The following is a 22,625-nucleotide window of genomic DNA, read 5'->3' as shown; positions in this document are numbered from 1 at the left end:
GTGTATGTTAGACTGAGAGTGAACACTATAGATGTTTGTTTATGTCCTGTGTATGTAAGACTGAGAGTGAACACTATAGATGTTTGTTTATGTCCTGTGTATGTTAGACTGAGAGTGAACACTATAGATGTTTGGTTATGTCCTGTGTGTGTAAGACTGAGAGTGAACACTATAGATGTTTGTTTATGTCCTGTGTGTGTAAGACTGAGAGTGAACACTATAGATGTTTGTTTATGTCCTGTGTATGTAAGACTGAGAGTGAACACTATAGATGTTTGTTTATGTCCTGTGTATGTAAGACTGAGAGTGAACACTATAGATGTTGTTTATGTCCTGTGTGTGTAAGACTGAGAGTGAACACTATAGATGTTTGTTTATGTCCTGTGTATGTAAGACTGAGAGTGAACACTATAGATGTTTGTTTATGTCCTGTGTATGTAAGACTGAGAGTGAACACTATAGATGTTTGTTTATGTCCTGTGTATGTTAGACTGAGAGTGAACACTATAGATGTTTGTTTATGTCCTGTGTATGTTAGACTGAGAGTGAACACTATAGATGTTTGTTTATGTCCTGTGTATCTAAGACTGAGAGTGAACACTATATATGTTTGTTTATGTCCTGTGTATGTAAGACTGAGAGTGAACACTATAGATGTTTGTTTATGTCCTGTGTATGTTAGACTGAGAGTGAACACTATAGATGTTTGTTTATGTCCTGTGTATGTAAGACTGAGAGTGAACACTATAGATGTTTGTTTATGTCCTGTGTATGTTAGACTGAGAGTGAACACTATAGATGTTTGGTTATGTCCTGTGTGTGTAAGACTGAGAGTGAACACTATAGATGTTTGTTTATGTCCTGTGTGTGTAAGACTGAGAGTGAACACTATAGATGTTTGTTTATGTCCTGTGTATGTAAGACTGAGAGTGAACACTATAGATGTTTGTTTATGTCCTGTGTATGTAAGACTGAGAGTGAACACTATAGATGTTGTTTATGTCCTGTGTGTGTAAGACTGAGAGTGAACACTATAGATGTTTGTTTATGTCCTGTGTATGTAAGACTGAGAGTGAACACTATAGATGTTTGTTTATGTCCTGTGTATGTAAGACTGAGAGTGAACACTATAGATGTTTGTTTATGTCCTGTGTATGTTAGACTGAGAGTGAACACTATAGATGTTTGTTTATGTCCTGTGTATGTAAGACTGAGAGTGAACACTATAGATGTTGTTTATGTCCTGTGTATGTAAGACTGAGAGTGAACACTATAGATGTTTGTTTATGTCCTGTGTATGTTAGACTGAGAGTGAACACTATAGATGTTGTTTATGTCCTGTGTATGTTAGACTGAGAGTGAACACTATAGATGTTGTTTATGTCCTGTGTATGTAAGACTGAGAGTGAACACTATAGATGTTTGTTTATGTCCTGTGTGTGTTAGACTGAGAGTGAACACTATAGATGTTTGTTTATGTCCTGTGTGTGTTAGACTGAGAGTGAACACTATAGATGTTTGTTTATGTCCTGTGTATGTTAGACTGAGAGTGAACACTATAGATGTTGTTTATGTCCTGTGTATGTAAGACTGAGAGTGAACACTATAGATGTTTGTTTATGTCCTGTGTATGTTAGACTGAGAGTGAACACTATAGATGTTTTTTTGTCCTGTGTGTGTTAGACTGAGAGTGAACACTATAGATGTTTGTCTATGTCCTGTGTATGTAAGACTGAGAGTGAACACTATAGATGTTTGTTTATGTCCTGTGTATGTTAGACTGAGAGTGAACACTATAGATGTTTATGTCCTGTGTATGTAAGACTGAGAGTGAACACTATAGATGTTTGTTTATGTCCTGTGTATGTAAGACTGAGAGTGAACACTATAGATGTTTGTTTATGTCCTGTGTATGTTAGACTGAGAGTGAACACTATAGATGTTTATGTCCTGTTTATGTTAGACTGAGAGTGAACACTATAGATGTTTGTTTATGTCCTGTGTATGTTAGACTGAGAGTGAACACTATAGATGTTTGTTTATGTCCTGTGTATGTAAGACTGAGAGTGAACACTATAGATGTTTGTTTATGTCCTGTGTATGTTAGACTGAGAGTGAACACTATAGATGTTTGTTTATGTCCTGTGTATGTAAGACTGAGAGTGAACACTATAGATGTTTGTTTATGTCCTGTGTATGTAAGACTGAGAGTGAACACTATAGATGTTTGTTTATGTCCTGTGTATGTTAGACTGAGAGTGAACACTATAGATGTTTGTTTATGTCCTGTGTATGTTAGACTGAGAGTGAACACTATAGATGTTGTTTATGTCCTGTGTATGTTAGACTGAGAGTGAACACTATAGATGTTTGTTTATGTCCTGTGTATGTTAGACTGAGAGTGAACACTATAGATGTTTGTTTATGTCCTGTGTATGTTAGACTGAGAGTGAACACTATAGATGTTTATGTCCTGTGTATGTAAGACTGAGAGTGAACACTATAGATGTTTGTTTATGTCCTGTGTATGTTAGACTGAGAGTGAACACTATAGATGTTTATGTCCTGTGTATGTAATACTGAGAGTGAACACTATAGATGTTTATGTCCTGTGTATGTAATACTGAGAGTGAACACTATAGATGTTTGTTTATGTCCTGTGTATGTTAGACTGAGAGTGAACACTATAGATGTTTGTTTATGTCCTGTGTATGTTAGACTGAGAGTGAACACTATAGATGTTTTTTTATGTCCTGTGTATGTAAGACTGAGAGTGAACACTATAGATGTTTGTTTATGTCCTGTGTATGTTAGACTGAGAGTGAACACTATAGATGTTTTTTTATGTCCTGTGTATGTAAGACTGAGAGTGAACACTATAGATGTTTGTTTATGTCCTGTGTATGTAAGACTGAGAGTGAACACTATAGATGTTTGTTTATGTCCTGTGTATGTAAGACTGAGAGTGAACATTATAGATGTTTGTTTATGTCCTGTGTATGTTAGACTGAGAGTGAACACTATAGATGTTTGTTTATGTCCTGTGTGTGTTAGACTGAGAGTGAACACTATAGATGTTTGTTTATGTCCTGTGTATGTTAGACTGAGAGTGAACACTATAGATGTTTATGTCCTGTGTATGTTAGACTGAGAGTGAACACTATAGATGTTTTTTTATGTCCTGTGTGTGTTAGACTGAGAGTGAACACTATAGATGTTTGTTTATGTCCTGTGTATGTTAGACTGAGAGTGAACACTATAGATGTTTGTTTATGTCCTGTGTGTGTTAGACTGAGAGTGAACACTATAGATGTTTTTTTATGTCCTGTGTATGTTAGACTGAGAGTGAACACTATAGATGTTTGTTTATGTCCTGTGTATGTTAGACTGAGAGTGAACACTATAGATGTTTGTTTATGTCCTGTGTATGTTAGACTGAGAGTGAACACTATAGATGTTTGTTTATGTCCTGTGTATGTAAGACTGAGAGTGAACACTATAGATGTTTGTTTATGTCCTGTGTATGTTAGACTGAGAGTGAACACTATAGATGTTTATGTCCTGTGTATGTAATACTGAGAGTGAACACTATAGATGTTTATGTCCTGTGTATGTAATACTGAGAGTGAACACTATAGATGTTTGTTTATGTCCTGTGTATGTTAGACTGAGAGTGAACACTATAGATGTTTGTTTATGTCCTGTGTATGTTAGACTGAGAGTGAACACTATAGATGTTTTTTTATGTCCTGTGTATGTTAGACTGAGAGTGAACACTATAGATGTTTGTTTCTGTCCTGTGTATGTAAGACTGAGAGTGAACACTATAGATGTTTGTTTATGTCCTGTGTATGTAAGACTGAGAGTGAACACTATAGATGTTTGTTTATGTCCTGTGTGTGTTAGACTGAGAGTGAACACTATAGATGTTTGTTTATGTCCTGTGTATGTTAGACTGAGAGTGAACACTATAGATGTTTGTTTATGTCCTGTGTATGTTAGACTGAGAGTGAACACTATAGATGTTTGTTTATGTCCTGTGTGTGTTAGACTGAGAGTGAACACTATAGATGTTTGTTTATGTCCTGTGTATGTTAGACTGAGAGTGAACACTATAGATGTTTATGTCCTGTGTATGTTAGACTGAGAGTGAACACTATAGATGTTTGTTTATGTCCTGTGTATGTAAGACTGAGAGTGAACACTATAGATGTTTTTTTATGTCCTGTGTATGTTAGACTGAGAGTGAACACTATAGATGTTTGTTTATGTCCTGTGTGTGTTAGACTGAGAGTGAACACTATAGATGTTGTTTATGTCCTGTGTATGTAAGACTGAGAGTGAACACTATATGTAGATGTTTGTTTATGTCCTGTGTATGTTAGACTGAGAGTGAACACTATAGATGTTTGTTTATGTCCTGTGTATGTAAGACTGAGAGTGAACACTATATGTAGATGTTTGTTTATGTCCTGTGTATGTTAGACTGAGAGTGAACACTATAGATGTTGTTTATGTCCTGTGTATGTTAGACTGAGAGTGAACACTATAGATGTTTGTTTATGTCCTGTGTGTGTTAGACTGAGAGTGAACACTATAGATGTTGTTTATGTCCTGTGTATGTTAGACTGAGAGTGAACACTATATGTAGATGTTTGTTTATGTCCTGTGTATGTTAGACTGAGAGTGAACACTATAGATGTTTATGTCCTGTGTATGTAAGACAGAGTGAACACTATAGATGTTTGTTTATGTCCTGTGTATGTAAGACTGAGAGTGAACACTATAGATGTTTGTTTATGTCCTGTGTATGTTAGACTGAGAGTGAACACTATAGATGTTTATGTCCTGTGTATGTAAGACTGAGAGTGAACACTATAGATGTTTGTTTATGTCCTGTGTATGTAAGACTGAGAGTGAACACTATAGATGTTTGTTTATGTCCTGTGTATGTTAGACTGAGAGTGAACACTATAGATGTTTATGTCCTGTGTATGTAAGACTGAGAGTGAACACTATAGATGTTTGTTTATGTCCTGTGTATGTAAGACTGAGAGTGAACACTATAGATGTTTGTTTATGTCCTGTGTATGTAAGACTGAGAGTGAACACTATAGATGTTTGTTTATGTCCTGTGTATGTTAGACTGAGAGTGAACACTATAGATGTTTGTTTATGTCCTGTGTATGTTAGACTGAGAGTGAACACTATATATGTTTTTTTATGTCCTGTGTGTGTTAGACTGAGAGTGAACACTATAGATGTTTATGTCCTGTTTATGTTAGACTGAGAGTGAACACTATAGATGTTTGTTTATGTCCTGTGTATGTAAGACTGAGAGTGAACACTATAGATGTTTTTTTATGTCCTGTGTGTGTTAGACTGAGAGTGAACACTATAGATGTTTTTTTATGTCCTGTGTGTGTTAGACTGAGAGTGAACACTATAGATGTTTGTTTATGTCCTGTGTATGTTAGACTGAGAGTGAACACTATAGATGTTTGTTTATGTCCTGTGTATGTAAGACTGAGAGTGAACACTATAGATGTTTGTTTATGTCCTGTGTATGTTAGACTGAGAGTGAACACTATAGATGTTTATGTCCTGTGTATGTAATACTGAGAGTGAACACTATAGATGTTTATGTCCTGTGTATGTAATACTGAGAGTGAACACTATAGATGTTTGTTTATGTCCTGTGTATGTTAGACTGAGAGTGAACACTATAGATGTTTGTTTATGTCCTGTGTATGTTAGACTGAGAGTGAACACTATAGATGTTTTTTTATGTCCTCTGTATGTTAGACTGAGAGTGAACACTATAGATGTTTGTTTATGTCCTGTGTATGTAAGACTGAGAGTGAACACTATAGATGTTTGTTTATGTCCTGTGTATGTAAGACTGAGAGTGAACACTATAGATGTTTGTTTATGTCCTGTGTGTGTTAGACTGAGAGTGAACACTATAGATGTTTGTTTATGTCCTGTGTATGTTAGACTGAGAGTGAACACTATAGATGTTTGTTTATGTCCTGTGTGTGTTAGACTGAGAGTGAACACTATAGATGTTTGTTTATGTCCTGTGTATGTTAGACTGAGAGTGAACACTATAGATGTTTGTTTATGTCCTGTGTATGTTAGACTGAGAGTGAACACTATAGATGTTTATGTCCTGTGTATGTTAGACTGAGAGTGAACACTATAGATGTTTGTTTATGTCCTGTGTATGTAAGACTGAGAGTGAACACTATAGATGTTTGTTTATGTCCTGTGTATGTTAGACTGAGAGTGAACACTATAGATGTTTGTTTATGTCCTGTGTATGTAAGACTGAGAGTGAACACTATAGATGTTTATGTCCTGTTTATGTTAGACTGAGAGTGAACACTATAGATGTTTGTTTATGTCCTGTGTATGTTAGACTGAGAGTGAACACTATAGATGTTTATGTCCTGTGTATGTAAGACTGAGAGTGAACACTATAGATGTTTGTTCATGTCCTGTGTATGTAAGACTGAGAGTGAACACTATAGATGTTTGTTTATGTCCTGTGTGTGTAAGACTGAGAGTGAACACTATAGATGTTTGTTTATGTCCTGTGTATGTTAGACTGAGAGTGAACACTATAGTTGTTTATGTCCTGTGTATGTTAGACTGAGAGTGAACACTATAGATGTTTGTTTATGTCCTGTGTATGTTAGACTGAGAGTGAACACTATAGATGTTTGTTTATGTCCTGTGTATGTTAGACTGAGAGTGAACACTATAGATGTTTGTTTATGTCCTGTGTATGTTAGACTGAGAGTGAACACTATAGATGTTGTTTATGTCCTGTGTATGTTAGACTGAGAGTGAACACTATAGATGTTTGTTTATGTCCTGTGTGTGTAAGACTGAGAGTGAACACTATAGATGTTTGTTTATGTCCTGTGTGTGTAAGACTGAGAGTGAACACTATAGATGTTTGTTTATGTCCTGTGTATGTTAGACTGAGAGTGAACACTATAGATGTTGTTTATGTCCTGTGTATGTTAGACTGAGAGTGAACACTATAGATGTTTATGTCCTGTGTATGTTAGACTGAGAGTGAACACTATAGATGTTTATGTCCTGTGTATGTTAGACTGAGAGTGAACACTATAGATGTTTATGTCCTGTGTATGTTAGACTGAGAGTGAACACTATAGATGTTTGTTTATGTCCTGTGTATGTTAGACTGAGAGTGAACACTATAGATGTTGTTTATGTCCTGTGTATGTTAGACTGAGAGTGAACACTATAGATGTTTGTTTATGTCCTGTGTGTGTTAGACTGAGAGTGATCACTATAGATGTTTATGTCCTGTGTATGTTAGACTGAGAGTGAACACTATAGATGTTTATGTCCTGTGTATGTTAGACTGAGAGTGAACACTATAGATGTTTATGTCCTGTGTATGTTAGACTGAGAGTGAACACTATAGATGTTTATGTCCTGTGTATGTTAGACTGAGAGTGAACACTATAGATGTTTATGTCCTGTGTATGTTAGACTGAGAGTGAACACTATAGATGTTTATGTCCTGTGCATGTAAGACTGAGAGTGAACACTATAGATGTTTGTTTATGTCCTGTGTATGTTAGACTGAGAGTGAACACTATAGATGTTTATGTCCTGTGTATGTTAGACTGAGAGTGAACACTATAGATGTTTGTTTATGTCCTGTGTATGTAAGACTGAGAGTGAACACTATAGATGTTTATGTCCTGTGTATGTTAGACTGAGAGTGAACACTATAGATGTTTGTTTATGTCCTGTGTATGTTAGACTGAGAGTGAACACTATAGATGTTTGTTTATGTCCTGTGTATGTAAGACTGAGAGTGAACACTATAGATGTTTGTTTATGTCCTGTGTATGTTAGACTGAGAGTGAACACTATAGATGTTTGTTTATGTCCTGTGTATGTTAGACTGAGAGTGAACACTATATATGTTTGTTTATGTCCTGTGTATGTTAGACTGAGAGTGAACACTATAGATGTTTGTTTATGTCCTGTGTGTGTCAGACTGAGAGTGAACACTATAGATGTTTGTTTATGTCCTGTGTATGTTAGACTGAGAGTGAACACTATAGATGTTTGTTTATGTCCTGTGTATGTTAGACTGAGAGTGATCACTATAGATGTTTGTTTATGTCCTGTGTATGTAAGACTGAGAGTGAACACTATAGATGTTTGTTTATGTCCTGTGTATGTAAGACTGAGAGTGAACACTATAGATGTTTGTTTATGTCCTGTGTATGTTAGACTGAGAGTGAACACTATAGATGTTGTTTATGTCCTGTGTATGTTAGACTGAGAGTGAACACTATAGATGTTGTTTATGTCCTGTGTATGTAAGACTGAGAGTGAACACTATAGATGTTGTTTATGTCCTGTGTATGTTAGACTGAGAGTGAACACTATAGATGTTTGTTTATGTCCTGTGTATGTTAGACTGAGAGTGAACACTATAGATGTTTGTTTATGTCCTGTGTATGTTAGACTGAGAGTGATCACTATAGATGTTGTTTATGTCCTGTGTATGTAAGACTGAGAGTGCTCTGAGCAAAATCATTTTCATTGTATTTATACTCTGTATCTAATCTATACACATGACAAATAAAACTGAACCTGAACCTGAGAGACACAGGGAGAGAGGCTGCTGAACAGCTGACCTTCAACTGTATTGCACTGTTTTGTCACTTCACTTGCACTTTTCTTTCTGTTTTTTTGTCTTTTCTTGCACTATAGATGTTTGTTTATGTCCTGTGTATGTAAGACAGTGATGTAAATAGGTTTTCAATGTAATGGGTCCCGGGATGCACAGGTGGTCATTCAAATGAGTCCCAAAAAATTCTTATGAGTCCCAAAAAAAATCAGTGGTGCAACTCCGCGTGGGGGTTCGCGGGGTGGGGGGGGGCCACTTGGCCTTTAGTGTGGTCAGCTTTTTGAGGGCACAAGGCCAAGGCCTCTAGGACCCTGTCACCCTAGGCTAATTCATATACATTTAAATTGGGGGTCCTTGAAATTAAAATGGCTGAGGATTCACAGAAAATACAATGACAGACAGCCTACATTCATTTTTATAGCCCTATGTTTCTGTTCTGCCTTGTTTGTTTTTGTTCTGATATTGTCACAACTGTGATATGTTCCTTGTTTTAAAATTTCTTCTTTTGTTTATACTGTGCAAATTGTTCAGCACCTTCTAACTTTGTTTTGAAAGGTGCTTTATAAATAACATTTATTTTTACTCACTTACATAACTTTTGAATGAGGTCTTGGTTTAGAAAAGCCTATATTTTGTGCTAAAGTAATATATTGAATAACATATAAATGTAGATGTTAAGGCTAGACTGGCATAGCCTATATGGCATGGTGGGGCTGCAGTACTGAGGACTATGGAGATAAGTCAAGTGTAAAAAGCATTTTGTACAATTGTGTGCTTATGAACATTTACCACGTTATGTCCGCATTGATACAGAAATTAATGATTATTAAGCGAGCGACGCGTGGTGTGTTCTGGTGCTTGGCTACTATAGCATTTGGCTAGCGACGCTGGCCACGGCTAATACGGACAATTTACTCTGTCAACTAACGTAGCAGACGATAGCGTGGTAAATGGTGGAGGAGTCCTACAGTCTATGCTGTTGCGTGGAGGTGTTGTTTTGTGAGTTTATATCCATGAAGACGAGTCACGTTGGTCTTAACACACGGGCTCTGTGTGATAACAATCCTGAATCACCGCGCCAGCCGGGCCGAGTGTCAGTGAGTGAGAGCTGTCAGTGCGTGCATGCGTGCATGGAGCGGAGGAGGAGGGAGGAGGCAAAATAATCAAACCATGGCAAATGGGAACACAACTACAATACAGACAATACAAGTCTGAGCGAGACGTTTGGGGAAGGTTACCGTAATGACTGGAAAATTGTGCAGAGGAAAAACGGTAAAATGAACTGCTGTGGGCTGCGCTGGTCAGAGTACAGTAGTGCATCCCATGGACGCCGAGGTTGATGGTGTAATGCGTCCCAAAACTATAAAGTGTGTTTTGGGACGCAAAACGCACCCTAGTTACATCACTGTAAGACTGAGTGCGCTCTGAGCAAAATCATTTTCATTGTATTTATACTCTGTATCTAATCTATACACATGACAAATAAAACTGAACCTGAACCTGAGAGACACAGATAGAGAGGGGGGGTTAGAATGGAATACAACCACCCTAATAACTACTATCTAAACAGAGCTGCTACCTTTAAACACAGGGCTTAAAGCTCCAAAAAATCCCAAGACTGAAAAAGATTTTTTGCAAATCTGCAGTGATCTCATTAAATGACCCCTATGAAATCCTCAGGACTGAAATCAGTCCCCAGGACTGAGAACTTTAAGCCCTGTAAACAGATCTTAAATCAGACTTTCCTGAATACTATTTAAATAGTCCTGAGAACAAATGCCATTTGTCCCAAAGTGACTGCAAAGAAGTGCTCCTCTCTTTCTCTCTCTCTCATTAGCAGGCAACAGCGCCCCTACTGGTGCTGGTACATATAATACATGGTATTATATGACGCTCATAGGTGAACGTCACGTACATACATAGGTGAACACGGACAAAGCTGTTCCTTGGAGTGGTTGCACCACTCAAAAAGCTTCATAACCTGTTCTACCATAACGATGCAATGTGACATAGCTCTGTTTACACAATGCTGTATATACTTTATGTTTACACAATACTGTACCTCCAACTGTATATACTTTATGTTTACACAATACTGTACCTCCAACTGTATATACTTTATGTTTACACAATACTGTACCTCCAACTGTATATACTTTATGTTTACACAATACTGTACCTCCAACTGTATATACTTTATGTTTACACAATACTGTACCTCCAACTGTATTACTTTATGTTTACACAATACTGTACCTCCAACTGTATATACTTTATGTTTACACAATACTGTACCTCCAACTGTATATACTTTATGTTTACACAATGCTGTACCTCCAACTGTATTACTTTATGTTTACACAATACTGTACCTCCAACTGTATATACTTTATGTTTACACAATACTGTACCTCCAACTGTATATACTTTATGTTTACACAATACTGTACCTCCAACTGTATATACTTTATGTTTACACAATACTGTACCTCCAACTGTATATACTTTATGTTTACACAATGCTGTACCTCCAACTGTATATACTTTATGTTTACACAATGCTGTACCTCCAACTGTATATACTTTATGTTTACACAATACTGTACCTCCAACTGTATATACTTTATGTTTACACAATGCTGTACCTCCAACTGTATATACTTTATGTTTACACAATACTGTACCTCCAACTGTATATACTTTATGTTTACACAATACTGTACCTCCAACTGTATATACTTTATGTTTACACAATGCTGTACCTCCAACTGTATATACTTTATGTTTACACAATACTGTACCTCCAACTGTATATACTTTATGTTTACACAATACTGTACCTCCAACTGTATATACTTTATGTTTACACAATGCTGTACCTCCAACTGTATATACTTTATGTTTACACAATACTGTACCTCCAACTGTATATACTTTATGTTTACACAATACTGTACCTCCAACTGTATATACTTTATGTTTACACAATACTGTACCTCCAACTGTATATACTTTATGTTTACACAATGCTGTACCTCCAACTGTATATAATTTATGTTTACACAATACTGTACCTCCAACTGTATATACTTTATGTTTACACAATACTGTACCTCCAACTGTATATACTTTATGTTTACACAATGCTGTACCTCCAACTGTATATACTTTATGTTTACACAATGCTGTACCTCCAACTGTATATACTTTATGTTTACACAATGCTGTACCTCCAACTGTATATACTTTATGTTTACACAATACTGTACCTCCAACTGTATATACTTTATGTTTACACAATACTGTACCTCCAACTGTATATACTTTATGTTTACACAATGCTGTACCTCCAACTGTATATACTTTATGTTTACACAATACTGTACCTCCAACTGTATATACTTTATGTTTACACAATACTGTACCTCCAACTGTATATACTTTATGTTTACACAATACTGTACCTCCAACTGTATATACTTTATGTTTACACAATACTGTATATACTTTATGTTTACACAATACTGTACCTCCAACTGTATATACTTTATGTTTACACAATACTGTATATACTTTATGTTTACACAATACTGTACCTCCAACTGTATATACTTTATGTTTACACAATACTGTATATACTTTATGTTTACACAATACTGTACCTCCAACTGTATATACTTTATGTTTACACAATACTGTATATACTTTATGTTTACACAATACTGTACCTCCAACTGTATATACTTTATGTTTACACAATACTGTATATACTTTATGTTTACACAATACTGTACCTCCAACTGTATATACTTTATGTTTACACAATACTGTATATACTTTATGTTTACACAATACTGTATATACTTTATGTTTACACAATACTGTACCTCCAACTGTATATACTTTATGTTTACACAATGCTGTATATACTTTATGTTACGTGCCTGCATATGTGTGTGTGTGTGTACCTTGTTGTTCTTAGTGGGGGTGATTGGCTCCAGGTGTTCGCTGCTCAGACTGACAACCTTCTCTGATTCCTGCATAAACACTGAACACATCCCTCCCTGGGGGGGGGGGGGGGGGGGGGGAGAGGGAGGAGGAGGGGGGGGGGACATCATGGTTTAATGTATGATTATGATTAGTCAACAGAATAAAGATTCTAAGTTGTCTAGAAGTTATTGGTAAAATAGCAGCAGGTTGAAATCCAGATCCTAGGTGGTCTAGAAGCAGAATCCAGATCCTAGGGTACCCTGTATCGATAAGCTTTGGGCTTATCCAGTACCCGGTATCGATAAGCTTTGGGCTTATCCAGTACCCGGTATCGATAAGCTTTGGGCTTATCCAGTACCCGGTATCGATAAGCTTTGGGCTTATCCAGTACCCGGTATCGATAAGCTTTGGGCTTATCCAGTACCCGGTATCGATAAGCTTTGGGCTTATCCAGTACCCGGTATCGATAAGCTTTGGGCTTATCCAGTACCCGGTATCGATAAGCTTTGGGCTTATCCAGTACCCGGTATCGATAAGCTTTGGGCTTATCCAGTACCCGGTATCGATAAGCTTTGGGCTTATCCAGTACCCGGTATCGATAAGCTTTGGGCTTATCCAGTACCCGGTATCGATAAGCTTTGGGCTTATCCAGTACCCGGTATCGATAAGCTTTGGGCTTATCCAGTACCCGGTATCAATAAGCTTTGGGCTTATCCAGTACCCGGTATCGATAAGCTTTGGGCTTATCCAGTACCCGGTATCAATAAGCTTTGGGCTTATCCAGTATGCGGTATCAATAAGCTTTGGGCTTATCCAGTACCCGGTATCGATAAGCTTTGGGCTTATCCAGTACCCGGTATCGATAAGCTTTGGGCTTATCCAGTACCCGGTATCGATAAGCTTTGGGTTTATCCAGTACCCGGTATCGATAAGCTTTGGGTTTATCCAGTACCCGGTATCGATAAGCTTTGGGCTTATCCAGTACCCGGTATCGATAAGCTTTGGGCTTATCCAGTACCCGGTATCGATAAGCTTTGGGCTTATCCAGTACCAGGTATCGATAAGCTTTGGGCTTATCCAGTACCCGGTATCGATAAGCTTTGGGTTTATCCAGTACCCGGTATCGATAAGCTTTGGTCTTATCCAGTACCCGGTATCGATAAGCTTTGGGCTTATCCAGTACCCGGTATCGATAAGCTTTGGGCTTATCCAGTACCCGGTATCAATAAGCTTTGGGCTTATCCAGTACCCGGTATCGATAAGCTTTGGGCTTATCCAGTACCCGGTATCGATAAGCTTTGGGCTTATCCAGTACCCGGTATCGATAAGCTTTGGGCTTATCCAGTACCCGGTATCAATAAGCTTTGGGCTTATCCAGTACCCGGTATCAATAAGCTTTGGGCTTATCCAGTACCCGGTATCAATAAGCTTTGGGCTTATCCAGTACCAGGTATCAATAAGCTTTGGGCTTATCCAGTACCCGGTATCGATAAGCTTTGGGCTTATCCAGTACCCGGTATCGATAAGCTTTGGGCTTATCCAGTACCCGGTATCGATAAGCTTTGGGCTTATCCAGTACCCGGTATCAATAAGTAAGTGATGTAAATAGGTGTTCAATGTAATGAGTCCCAGGATGCAGGGAGTGTGTGTGTGTGTCTCTGTGTGTGTGTGTGTGTGTGTGCGCGCGTGCACTGCTGTGTGTGTGTGAGAGTCTCTCTGTGTGTGTGCGTGCGTGCACTGCGTCTCACCGTGACACTGCGGATGACCCCGGTCTGGCCCACCAGGTCATTGAAGGAGTCTTTGACCTTGACGAGGATGTCGGTCGTGACCCAGTCGCTGCTGCCTTGCTCGATGTTGGAGCCCGGCGTGTGAGGGTTGTAGCCACCAGGAGAGGGCGCTCCGGGCGTCATGGGGCTGTAGCCCACCGGGCTGGGGCTGGGGCTGGCCTGGAGCAACACGGCACACAGGGGGAACATAGCGTTAACACAGTTATTTGTCCCTAGAAGTAATAAAGAGGATAGAGCACGGAGGTGCGGCCCGTTCTCCTGCGGGAGGTTTGCACATGCTCAGTGTAAACAGGAACTGCGATGATGGAGTGTTCCACAGAGGTGCTAGATAAAAAGCTCATAACTATTTAAAATGTAAATAATGAGATCCAGAACAGTTGAGAATTAAACAGCAGTCACCCTTCCCCTTTTCAAATGTTTTGTATCATCCACAGCACTTGAATGAACAGGATAGCATAGTAGTATATATGTATAGTTTATAATATGTACTAGTCCTTACCCGTTATGAGATATTTGCCCCCCATTGTGGCCGTGAAGGGTACTGCGCCCGGGTGCGTTTGTAATTGACTAATAAATAAATTAATAATCATTAAGGTGTCAAATGGAAAAAAGGGCTTCGTTACGCCCTCCATATGCATATGGTCAATGCCTGTGTGAAAAGTGGGAGTGATTGGTGCAGGCAGTAAGGAGCTACGGCACTGTTTCTGACAGACACACGGACACACACTCAGACATTCGGTTAATTATAGTATGATAGTTTCATTATATAGATATTCCACTGTTACTTCCTTAGCTTACGCATGTTTCTTGATAAATGTTTTTATGTGATGTATTCCCATGCTTTTTTGTTCTTGCTTAATGTAAGTCGCTCTGGATTAAGAGCGTCTGATAAATTCCTACATTGTAGCACCTCTGCTGGAACACTCCATCATCGCAGTTCCTGTTTACACTGAGCATGTGCAAACCTCCCACAGGAGAACCTCCGTGCTCTATCCTCTTTATTTGTCCTAGAGGCCTATAGAGCGTCGCAGTCCCTCCCCCTTTCAGAACGACGAGTGGCCCAGGAAATTAATCCCAATGCATTTCTCCATAGGATTTTCTTAAAGTATTTATTTAAAGACGGTTACACCGCGGACAAAGACAACTCGGATCGTGACAAATCATGACAATGAACACAATGTTTTGGGCCGATCAAATAATTTATAAGAAGAAAAACAAAACAAATAGTGTTGTCTCCTAGCCTTTATTTTCTTCTTTCTAATGATTTGATCGGCCCCAAAATATTGTGTTCATTGTCATGATTTGTCACGATCAGAGTTGGCTTTGTCCGCGGCGTAACCGTCTTTAAATAAATACGTTTTGAAAATCCTATGGGAGAAATGCATTGGGATTCATTTCCTGGGCCACTCGTCGTTCTGACAGGGGGAGGGACTGCGACGCTCTATAGGGTGGTAGCTCTTACCTGATGGGCCAATAGGGTGTTAGCTCTTACCTGACGGGCCAATAGGGTTGTAGCTCTTACCTGACGGGCCAATAGGGTGGTAGCTCTTACCCGACAGGCCAATAGGGTGGTAGCTCTTACCCGACAGGCCAATAGGGTGGTAGCTCTTACCTGACAGGCCAATAGGGTGGTAGCTCTTACCTGATAGGCCAATAGGGTGGTAGCTCTTACCTGATAGGCCATGGGAGAAGGCGTAGGGTGGTAGCTGGCAGGCGAGTGTGTGTTCTGGTACCCGACGGGTGAGGGCGCCACCTGGTGGTAGCTCTGGGGACTGGGACTGGGCTGGTACGACCCCTGAGGGGAGGGGGCCGCATAGGGGGAGTACTGCTCCGTGTTGTACCTGGAACGCACCACAGGGGGGCAGCGTTGGACATGAAGTATTTATTATTATATATATAAACAAGGTAAGTACAGTACATCACATAATTATACGAGAATACACAGACATCATACAGTGATGATGTCACAGTGACATCATACAGTGATGATGTCACAGTGATGATGTCACAGTGACAGCATACACGGCAAATAATGTCAAATGATTAGCGACCAGGCGATAATTGTGTAATAATTCTGGTGGTGAGAGTGAGTGTGTCAGTACTTCCCCCTCACTGTATATGTTTCTTTTCCCTTTTTACCTCCTTTATGATGAATTCCTGTTCTGTTCTTTAACTACATAGAAGTGTCTATTCGAACGTCTCTAAATGTTTTGATGAATTGAACAATGTGGACCCTGTTGTAAACAAGTGTAACGCTTAATTGGGTCGTCCACTCAGAGTTAACAGTCTCTGTATTGAGTTTGTGCTTGAAATGTATATACTGTAATTCTGCAAACTGTTAACCCATTCTGACCGGGCACCCATTTTGGTGTCAGCATCATGTTATGCTTTAGCTATTGAAAAATATCAGATCTACAAGCTCGTAGCGCGCCACTCGGTGGCGCGCTACGAGCTTGTAGGTCTGCTATTTTTTGAAAAATCGAAGAGCGACTGACATTTTTAGAACCTGATCTCAGGTCAGAATGGGTTCATCAGACCAGTGTGTGTGTCCATGTGGAAACCTCGTATGAATCTGATCTCAGGTCAGAATGGGTCAAACGCAGTGTTGGGAAAGTTCTTTTTTTTAGGAACTAGTTCAGTTCACAGTTCAAAAATTTAAAAATGAACTAGTTCCGTTCATAGTTCATCATCCAAAATTTTGAACTAAAGTTCATCGTTTGAAAAATGAACTATTATAGTTCTTTTTCGTTCTTTTTTTGCTTTAATTTTTATATATTTTTTACATTTTACAAAAATTGCTCTTTTGCAATGTGAAATGCCACCGAATGGGCACATACTTTTATTGTGAAGGCAAAAGTTTCTGAATGTTCTCAGAGCCTGCATCTCCGCATGCTGAAAATAGCTGATCTACAAGCTCACAACGTGTCCGGACACGACGCATTGTGAGCTTGTATGTCAGCTATTTTCAGCACGGAACACATTGTACGGCGAAGAATAAATCAGGCATCACTGCGATTCATTCACTGTGGAAGAGAGATGTCTTTTGTTGGCCGTTCGTGGCGATATTATGGACACGTACCTCCTCGACGCGATAATAACCAACTAAGCTATTGGAAGCTATTTTTCGTGTGTGTTTAATCAAACAACAAGTTCCCTCAGTGTTTGTTAGGAGTTGGGACAGTGTCTGCTGTCTGTCTGCGTGCTGCGTGCATGCAGCATGAGTGCATGATCATCATGCAGTAGCTAAGATGCGCGCTCCAGTGACAGCTGAGAAAGATTAGTTAATTTGTGTCGGATAGGGACTTATTGGTGGGTTTTCAGCTAAATATTAAAGCCTGTTTAGGGTGTGTTTTAGTGCCGGGGATTTCGCCTGGAAGGCTCTATTGAAACACTCACTCTTGAACGAAAGTTGAACGTGAAAAAGTGACGTTCACACACGCCAGAAATGAACGCGTTCACAATGACGTTCATCAAACAGAAATACAGTACGTTCAGTTCACGTTCACCCTAAATGTGAACGAGTTCGTGAACGATCGTTCTTTGAACGCGTTCGGGTACAACACTGGTCAAACGTACATGGCGGGGGTCCCGGGGGTCTGCGGCTGGTACTGGGGGTTGACCTGAGGCGAGGGCGCGTCGGGGTAGCCGGGGGTCTGCGGGTTGGGGGTGCCGCTGTAGGCCTGTGGCGACGGGGACGGCTCGTCGTCGTAGCCGAAGTCGTACTCCTCATCGTTCCTGGAGGCGGAGACATTAAAACACACATTTATATAGAGACACGTCATTGGACTGCTGCGGTTGGGTGGCGCGACCTCATTGGCCCGCTGCCGTTGGGGTGGAGCGACCTCATTGGCCCGCTGCCGTTGGGGTGGAGCGACCTCATTGGCCCGCTGCCGTTGGGGGGAGCGACCTCATTGGCCCGCTGCCGTTGGGGGGAGCGACCTCATTGGCCCGCTGCCGTTGGGGGGAGCGACCTCATTGGCCCGCTGCCGTTGGGGGGAGCGACCTCACCCAGACAAGACTGAGCTTCTGTTCTTCCCATCTAAGTCCTGCCCTATGGGAGCTAACCATCTAAGTCCTGCCCTATGGGAGCTAACTATCCCCATACACTATAACTATTGAACTGCAGCATCACTCCCAATCTTCCGCCGTAGTCTGAAAACCCACCTTTTCAGACTCCATCATGGCCCATAGCACTTACCCCACCCCCTTAGATAGCATCTCTGTAGACTTAGATAGCATTTGATACAGACTTATAGCATGTTATGTAGACAGCACTATAATTGCATTGTATGTAGTCAATAGTCATAGCACGTCATAGTATAATATTAATATAGTATAGTACATAGTTTATATGTATAGTATGTATAGTTTATATGTATAGTTTCATTATATAGATATTCCACTGTTACTTTCTTAGCTTACGCATGTTTCATGATGAATGTTCTTATGTGATGTATTCCCATGCTTTTGTTCTTGCTTAATGTAAGTCGCTCTGGATTAAGAGCGTCTGCTAAATGCCTAAATTGTAAATTGTGTGTGTGTGTGTGTGTGTGTGTGTGTGTGTGTGTGTGTGTGTACCTGGAGGGCGTGTTGGGGTTATTGGGGTCCCAGGCTGTGTGTGTGTGTGTGTGTGTGTGTGTGTGTGTGTGTGTGTGTGTGTGTGTGTGTGTGTGTGTGTGTGTGTGTGTACCTGGAGGGCGTGTTGGGGTTATTGGGGTCCCAGGCTGTGTGTGTGTGTGTGTGTGTGTGTGTGTGTGTGTGTGTGTGTGTGTACCTGGAGGGCGTGTTGGGGTTATTGGGGTCCCAGGCTGTGTGTGTGTGTGTGTGTGTGTGTGTGTACCTGGAGGGCGTGTTGGGGTTATTGGGGTCCCAGGCTCCACTCTGCCCGGGCGTTCGGCTCCCGTCGTGGATGGGCGTCTGCGAGCCGTAGTGAGGGGTACGACTTCCTGCTTTGGGGGTCAAAAGGTCAAAGAGACCGAGGGGTTAGGCGACCGCGTCGTTCCCACAAACACGGTTACAATTCATCAACACAATGCGTGTCAAAACGACTTCCACGGACGTCCTAGGAATCACTGCATGAGGTACCCAGGGAATCACTGCATGGTGCCCAGGGAATCACTGCATGGTGCCCAGGGAATCACTGCATGGTGCCCAGGGAATCACTGCATGAGGTACCCAGGGAATCACTGCATGAGGTGCCCAGGGAATCACTGCATGGTGCCCAGGGAATCACTGCATGAGGTACCCAGGGAATCACTGCATGAGGTACCCAGGGAATCACTGCATGTGGTGCCCAGGGAATCACTGCATGAGGTGCCCAGGGAATCACTGCATGGTGCCCAGGGAATCACTGCATGGTGCCCAGGGAATCACTGCATGGTGCCCAGGGAATCACTGCATGAGGTGCCCAGGGAATCACTGCATGAGGTGCCCCAGGGAATCACTGCATGAGGTGCCCAGGGAATCACTGCATGAGGTGCCCAGGGAATCACTGCATGAGGTGCCCCAGGGAATCACTGCATGAGGTGCCCAGGGAATCACTGCATGGTGCCCAGGGAATCACTGCATGAGGTGCCCAGGGAATCACTGCATGAGGTGCCCACAGGGAATCACTGCATGAGGTGCCCAGGGAATCACTGCATGAGGTGCCCCAGGGAATCACTGCATGAGGTGCCCCAGGGAGTCACTGCATGAGGTGCCCAGGGAATCACTGCATGGTGCCCACAGGGAATCACTGCATGAGGTGCCCAGGGAATCACTGCATGGTGCCCAGGGAATCACTGCATGGTGCCCAGGGAATCACTGCATGAGGTGCCCAGGGAATCACTGCATGAGGTGCCCAGGGAATCACTGCATGAGGTACCCAGGGAATCACTGCATGAGGTGCCCAGGGAATCACTGCATGGTGCCCAGGGAATCACTGCATGGTGCCCAGGGAATCACTGCATGAGGTGCCCAGGGAATCACTGCATGTGGTGCCCAGGGAATCACTGCATGAGGTGCCCAGGGAATCACTGCATGGTGCCCAGGGAATCACTGCATGAGGTGCCCAGGGAATCACTGCATGAGGTGCCCAGGGAATCACTGCATGGTGCCCAGGGAATCACTGCATGGTGCCCAGGGAATCACTGCATGGTGCCCAGGGAATCACTGCATGAGGTGCCCACAGGGAATCACTGCATGGTGCCCAGGGAATCACTGCATGTGGTGCCCAGGGAATCACTGCATGGTGCCCAGGGAGTCACTGCATGGTGCCCAGGGAATCACTGCATGAGGTGCCCAGGGAATCACTGCATGGTGCCCAGGGAATCACTGCATGAGGTGCCCAGGGAATCACTGCATGAGGTGCCCAGGGAATCACTGCATGAGGTGCCCAGGGAATCACTGCATGAGGTGCCCAGGGAATCACTGCATGGTACCCAGGGAATCACTGCATGAGGTGCCCAGGGAATCACTGCATGGTGCCCAGGGAATCACTGCATGAGGTGCCCAGGGAATCACTGCATGAGGTACCCAGGGAATCACTGCATGAGGTGCCCAGGGAGTCACTGCATGAGGTACCCAGGGAATCACTGCATGAGGTGCCCAGGGAATCACTGCATGGTGCCCAGGGAATCACTGCATGGTGCCCAGGGAATCACTGCATGGTGCCCAGGGAATCACTGCATGGTGCCCAGGGAATCACTGCATGGTGCCCAGGGAATCACTGCATGGTGCCCAGGGAATCACTGCATGGTGCCCAGGGAATCACTGCATGAGGTGCCCAGGGAATCACTGCATGAGGTGCCCAGGGAATCACTGCATGAGGTACCCAGGGAATCACTGCATGTGGTGCCCAGGGAATCACTGCATGGTGCCCAGGGAATCACTGCATGAGGTGCCCAGGGAATCACTGCATGAGGTGCCCAGGGAATCACTGCATGAGGTGCCCAGGGAATCACTGCATGAGGTGCCCAGGGAGTCACTGCATGAGGTGCCCAGGGAATCACTGCATGAGGTGCCCAGGGAGTCACTGCATGAGGTGCCCAGGGAATCACTGCATGAGGTGCCCAGGGAATCACTGCATGAGGTGCCCAGGGAATCACTGCATGAGGTGCCCAGGGAGTCACTGCATGAGGTGCCCAGGGAGTCACTGCATGAGGTGCCCAGGGAATCACTGCATGAGGTACCCAGGGAATCACTGCATGGTGCCCAGGGAATCACTGCATGAGGTGCCCAGGGAATCACTGCATGAGGTACCCAGGGAATCACTGCATGGTACCCAGGGAATCACTGCATGGTACCCAGGGAATCACTGCATGGTACCCAGGGAATCACTGCATGGTACCCAGGGAATCACTGCATGAGGTGCCCAGGGAGTCACTGCATGGTGCCCAGGGAATCACTGCATGTGGTGCCCAGGGAATCACTGCATGGTGCCCAGGGAATCACTGCATGTGGTGCCCAGGGAATCACTGCATGGTGCCCAGGGAATCACTGCATGAGGTGCCCAGGGAATCACTGCATGAGGTGCCCAGGGAATCACTGCATGAGGTGCCCAGGGAATCACTGCATGAGGTGCCCAGGGAGTCACTGCATGAGGTGCCCAGGGAATCACTGCATGAGGTGCCCAGGGAATCACTGCATGAGGTACCCAGGGAATCACTGCATGAGGTGCCCAGGGAATCACTGCATGAGGTGCCCAGGGAATCACTGCATGAGGTGCCCAGGGAGTCACTGCATGAGGTGCCCAGGGAGTCACTGCATGAGGTGCCCAGGGAATCACTGCATGAGGTACCCAGGGAATCACTGCATGGTGCCCAGGGAATCACTGCATGAGGTGCCCAGGGAATCACTGCATGAGGTACCCAGGGAATCACTGCATGGTACCCAGGGAATCACTGCATGGTACCCAGGGAATCACTGCATGGTACCCAGGGAATCACTGCATGTGGTACCCAGGGAATCACTGCATGAGGTACCCAGGGAATCACTGCATGGTACCCAGGGAATCACTGCATGGTGCCCAGGGAATCACTGCATGTGGTGCCCAGGGAATCACTGCATGTGGTGCCCAGGGAATCACTGCATGTGGTGCCCAGGGAATCACTGCATGAGGTGCCCAGGGAATCACTGCATGGTGCCCAGGGAATCACTGCATGTGGTGCCCAGGGAATCAC

The 22,625-nt window shown here is 42.5% G+C and overlaps 1 protein-coding gene across 3 annotated transcripts in view; it reads right to left on the bottom strand.

Annotated features, from left to right (window-relative positions):
• Window positions 1-22,625, bottom strand: part of supt5h (SPT5 homolog, DSIF elongation factor subunit) — a 73,565-nt gene that overhangs the window by 4,766 nt on the left and 46,174 nt on the right. For all 3 annotated transcript variants that reach the window (XM_083773005.1, XM_083773004.1, XM_083773006.1), the window contains 5 exons: window positions 19,307-19,415; window positions 18,043-18,201; window positions 16,139-16,307; window positions 14,428-14,625; window positions 12,658-12,753 (listed from right to left, as the gene is read on the bottom strand). In XM_083773005.1, coding sequence (XP_083629131.1) covers window positions 12,658-12,753; window positions 14,428-14,625; window positions 16,139-16,307; window positions 18,043-18,201; window positions 19,307-19,415 — 731 coding nt within the window. The remainder of the gene's footprint in view (window positions 1-12,657; window positions 12,754-14,427; window positions 14,626-16,138; window positions 16,308-18,042; window positions 18,202-19,306; window positions 19,416-22,625) is intronic.

The sequence above is a fragment of the Protomyctophum parallelum genome (assembly GCF_964188405.1).
Source record: "Protomyctophum parallelum genome assembly, chromosome: 9".
Classification (NCBI taxonomy): domain Eukaryota; kingdom Metazoa; phylum Chordata; class Actinopteri; order Myctophiformes; family Myctophidae; genus Protomyctophum; species Protomyctophum parallelum.
Note: the sequence above shows the minus strand (reverse complement) of the source record. Positions and strands in the feature narration are given on the sequence as shown.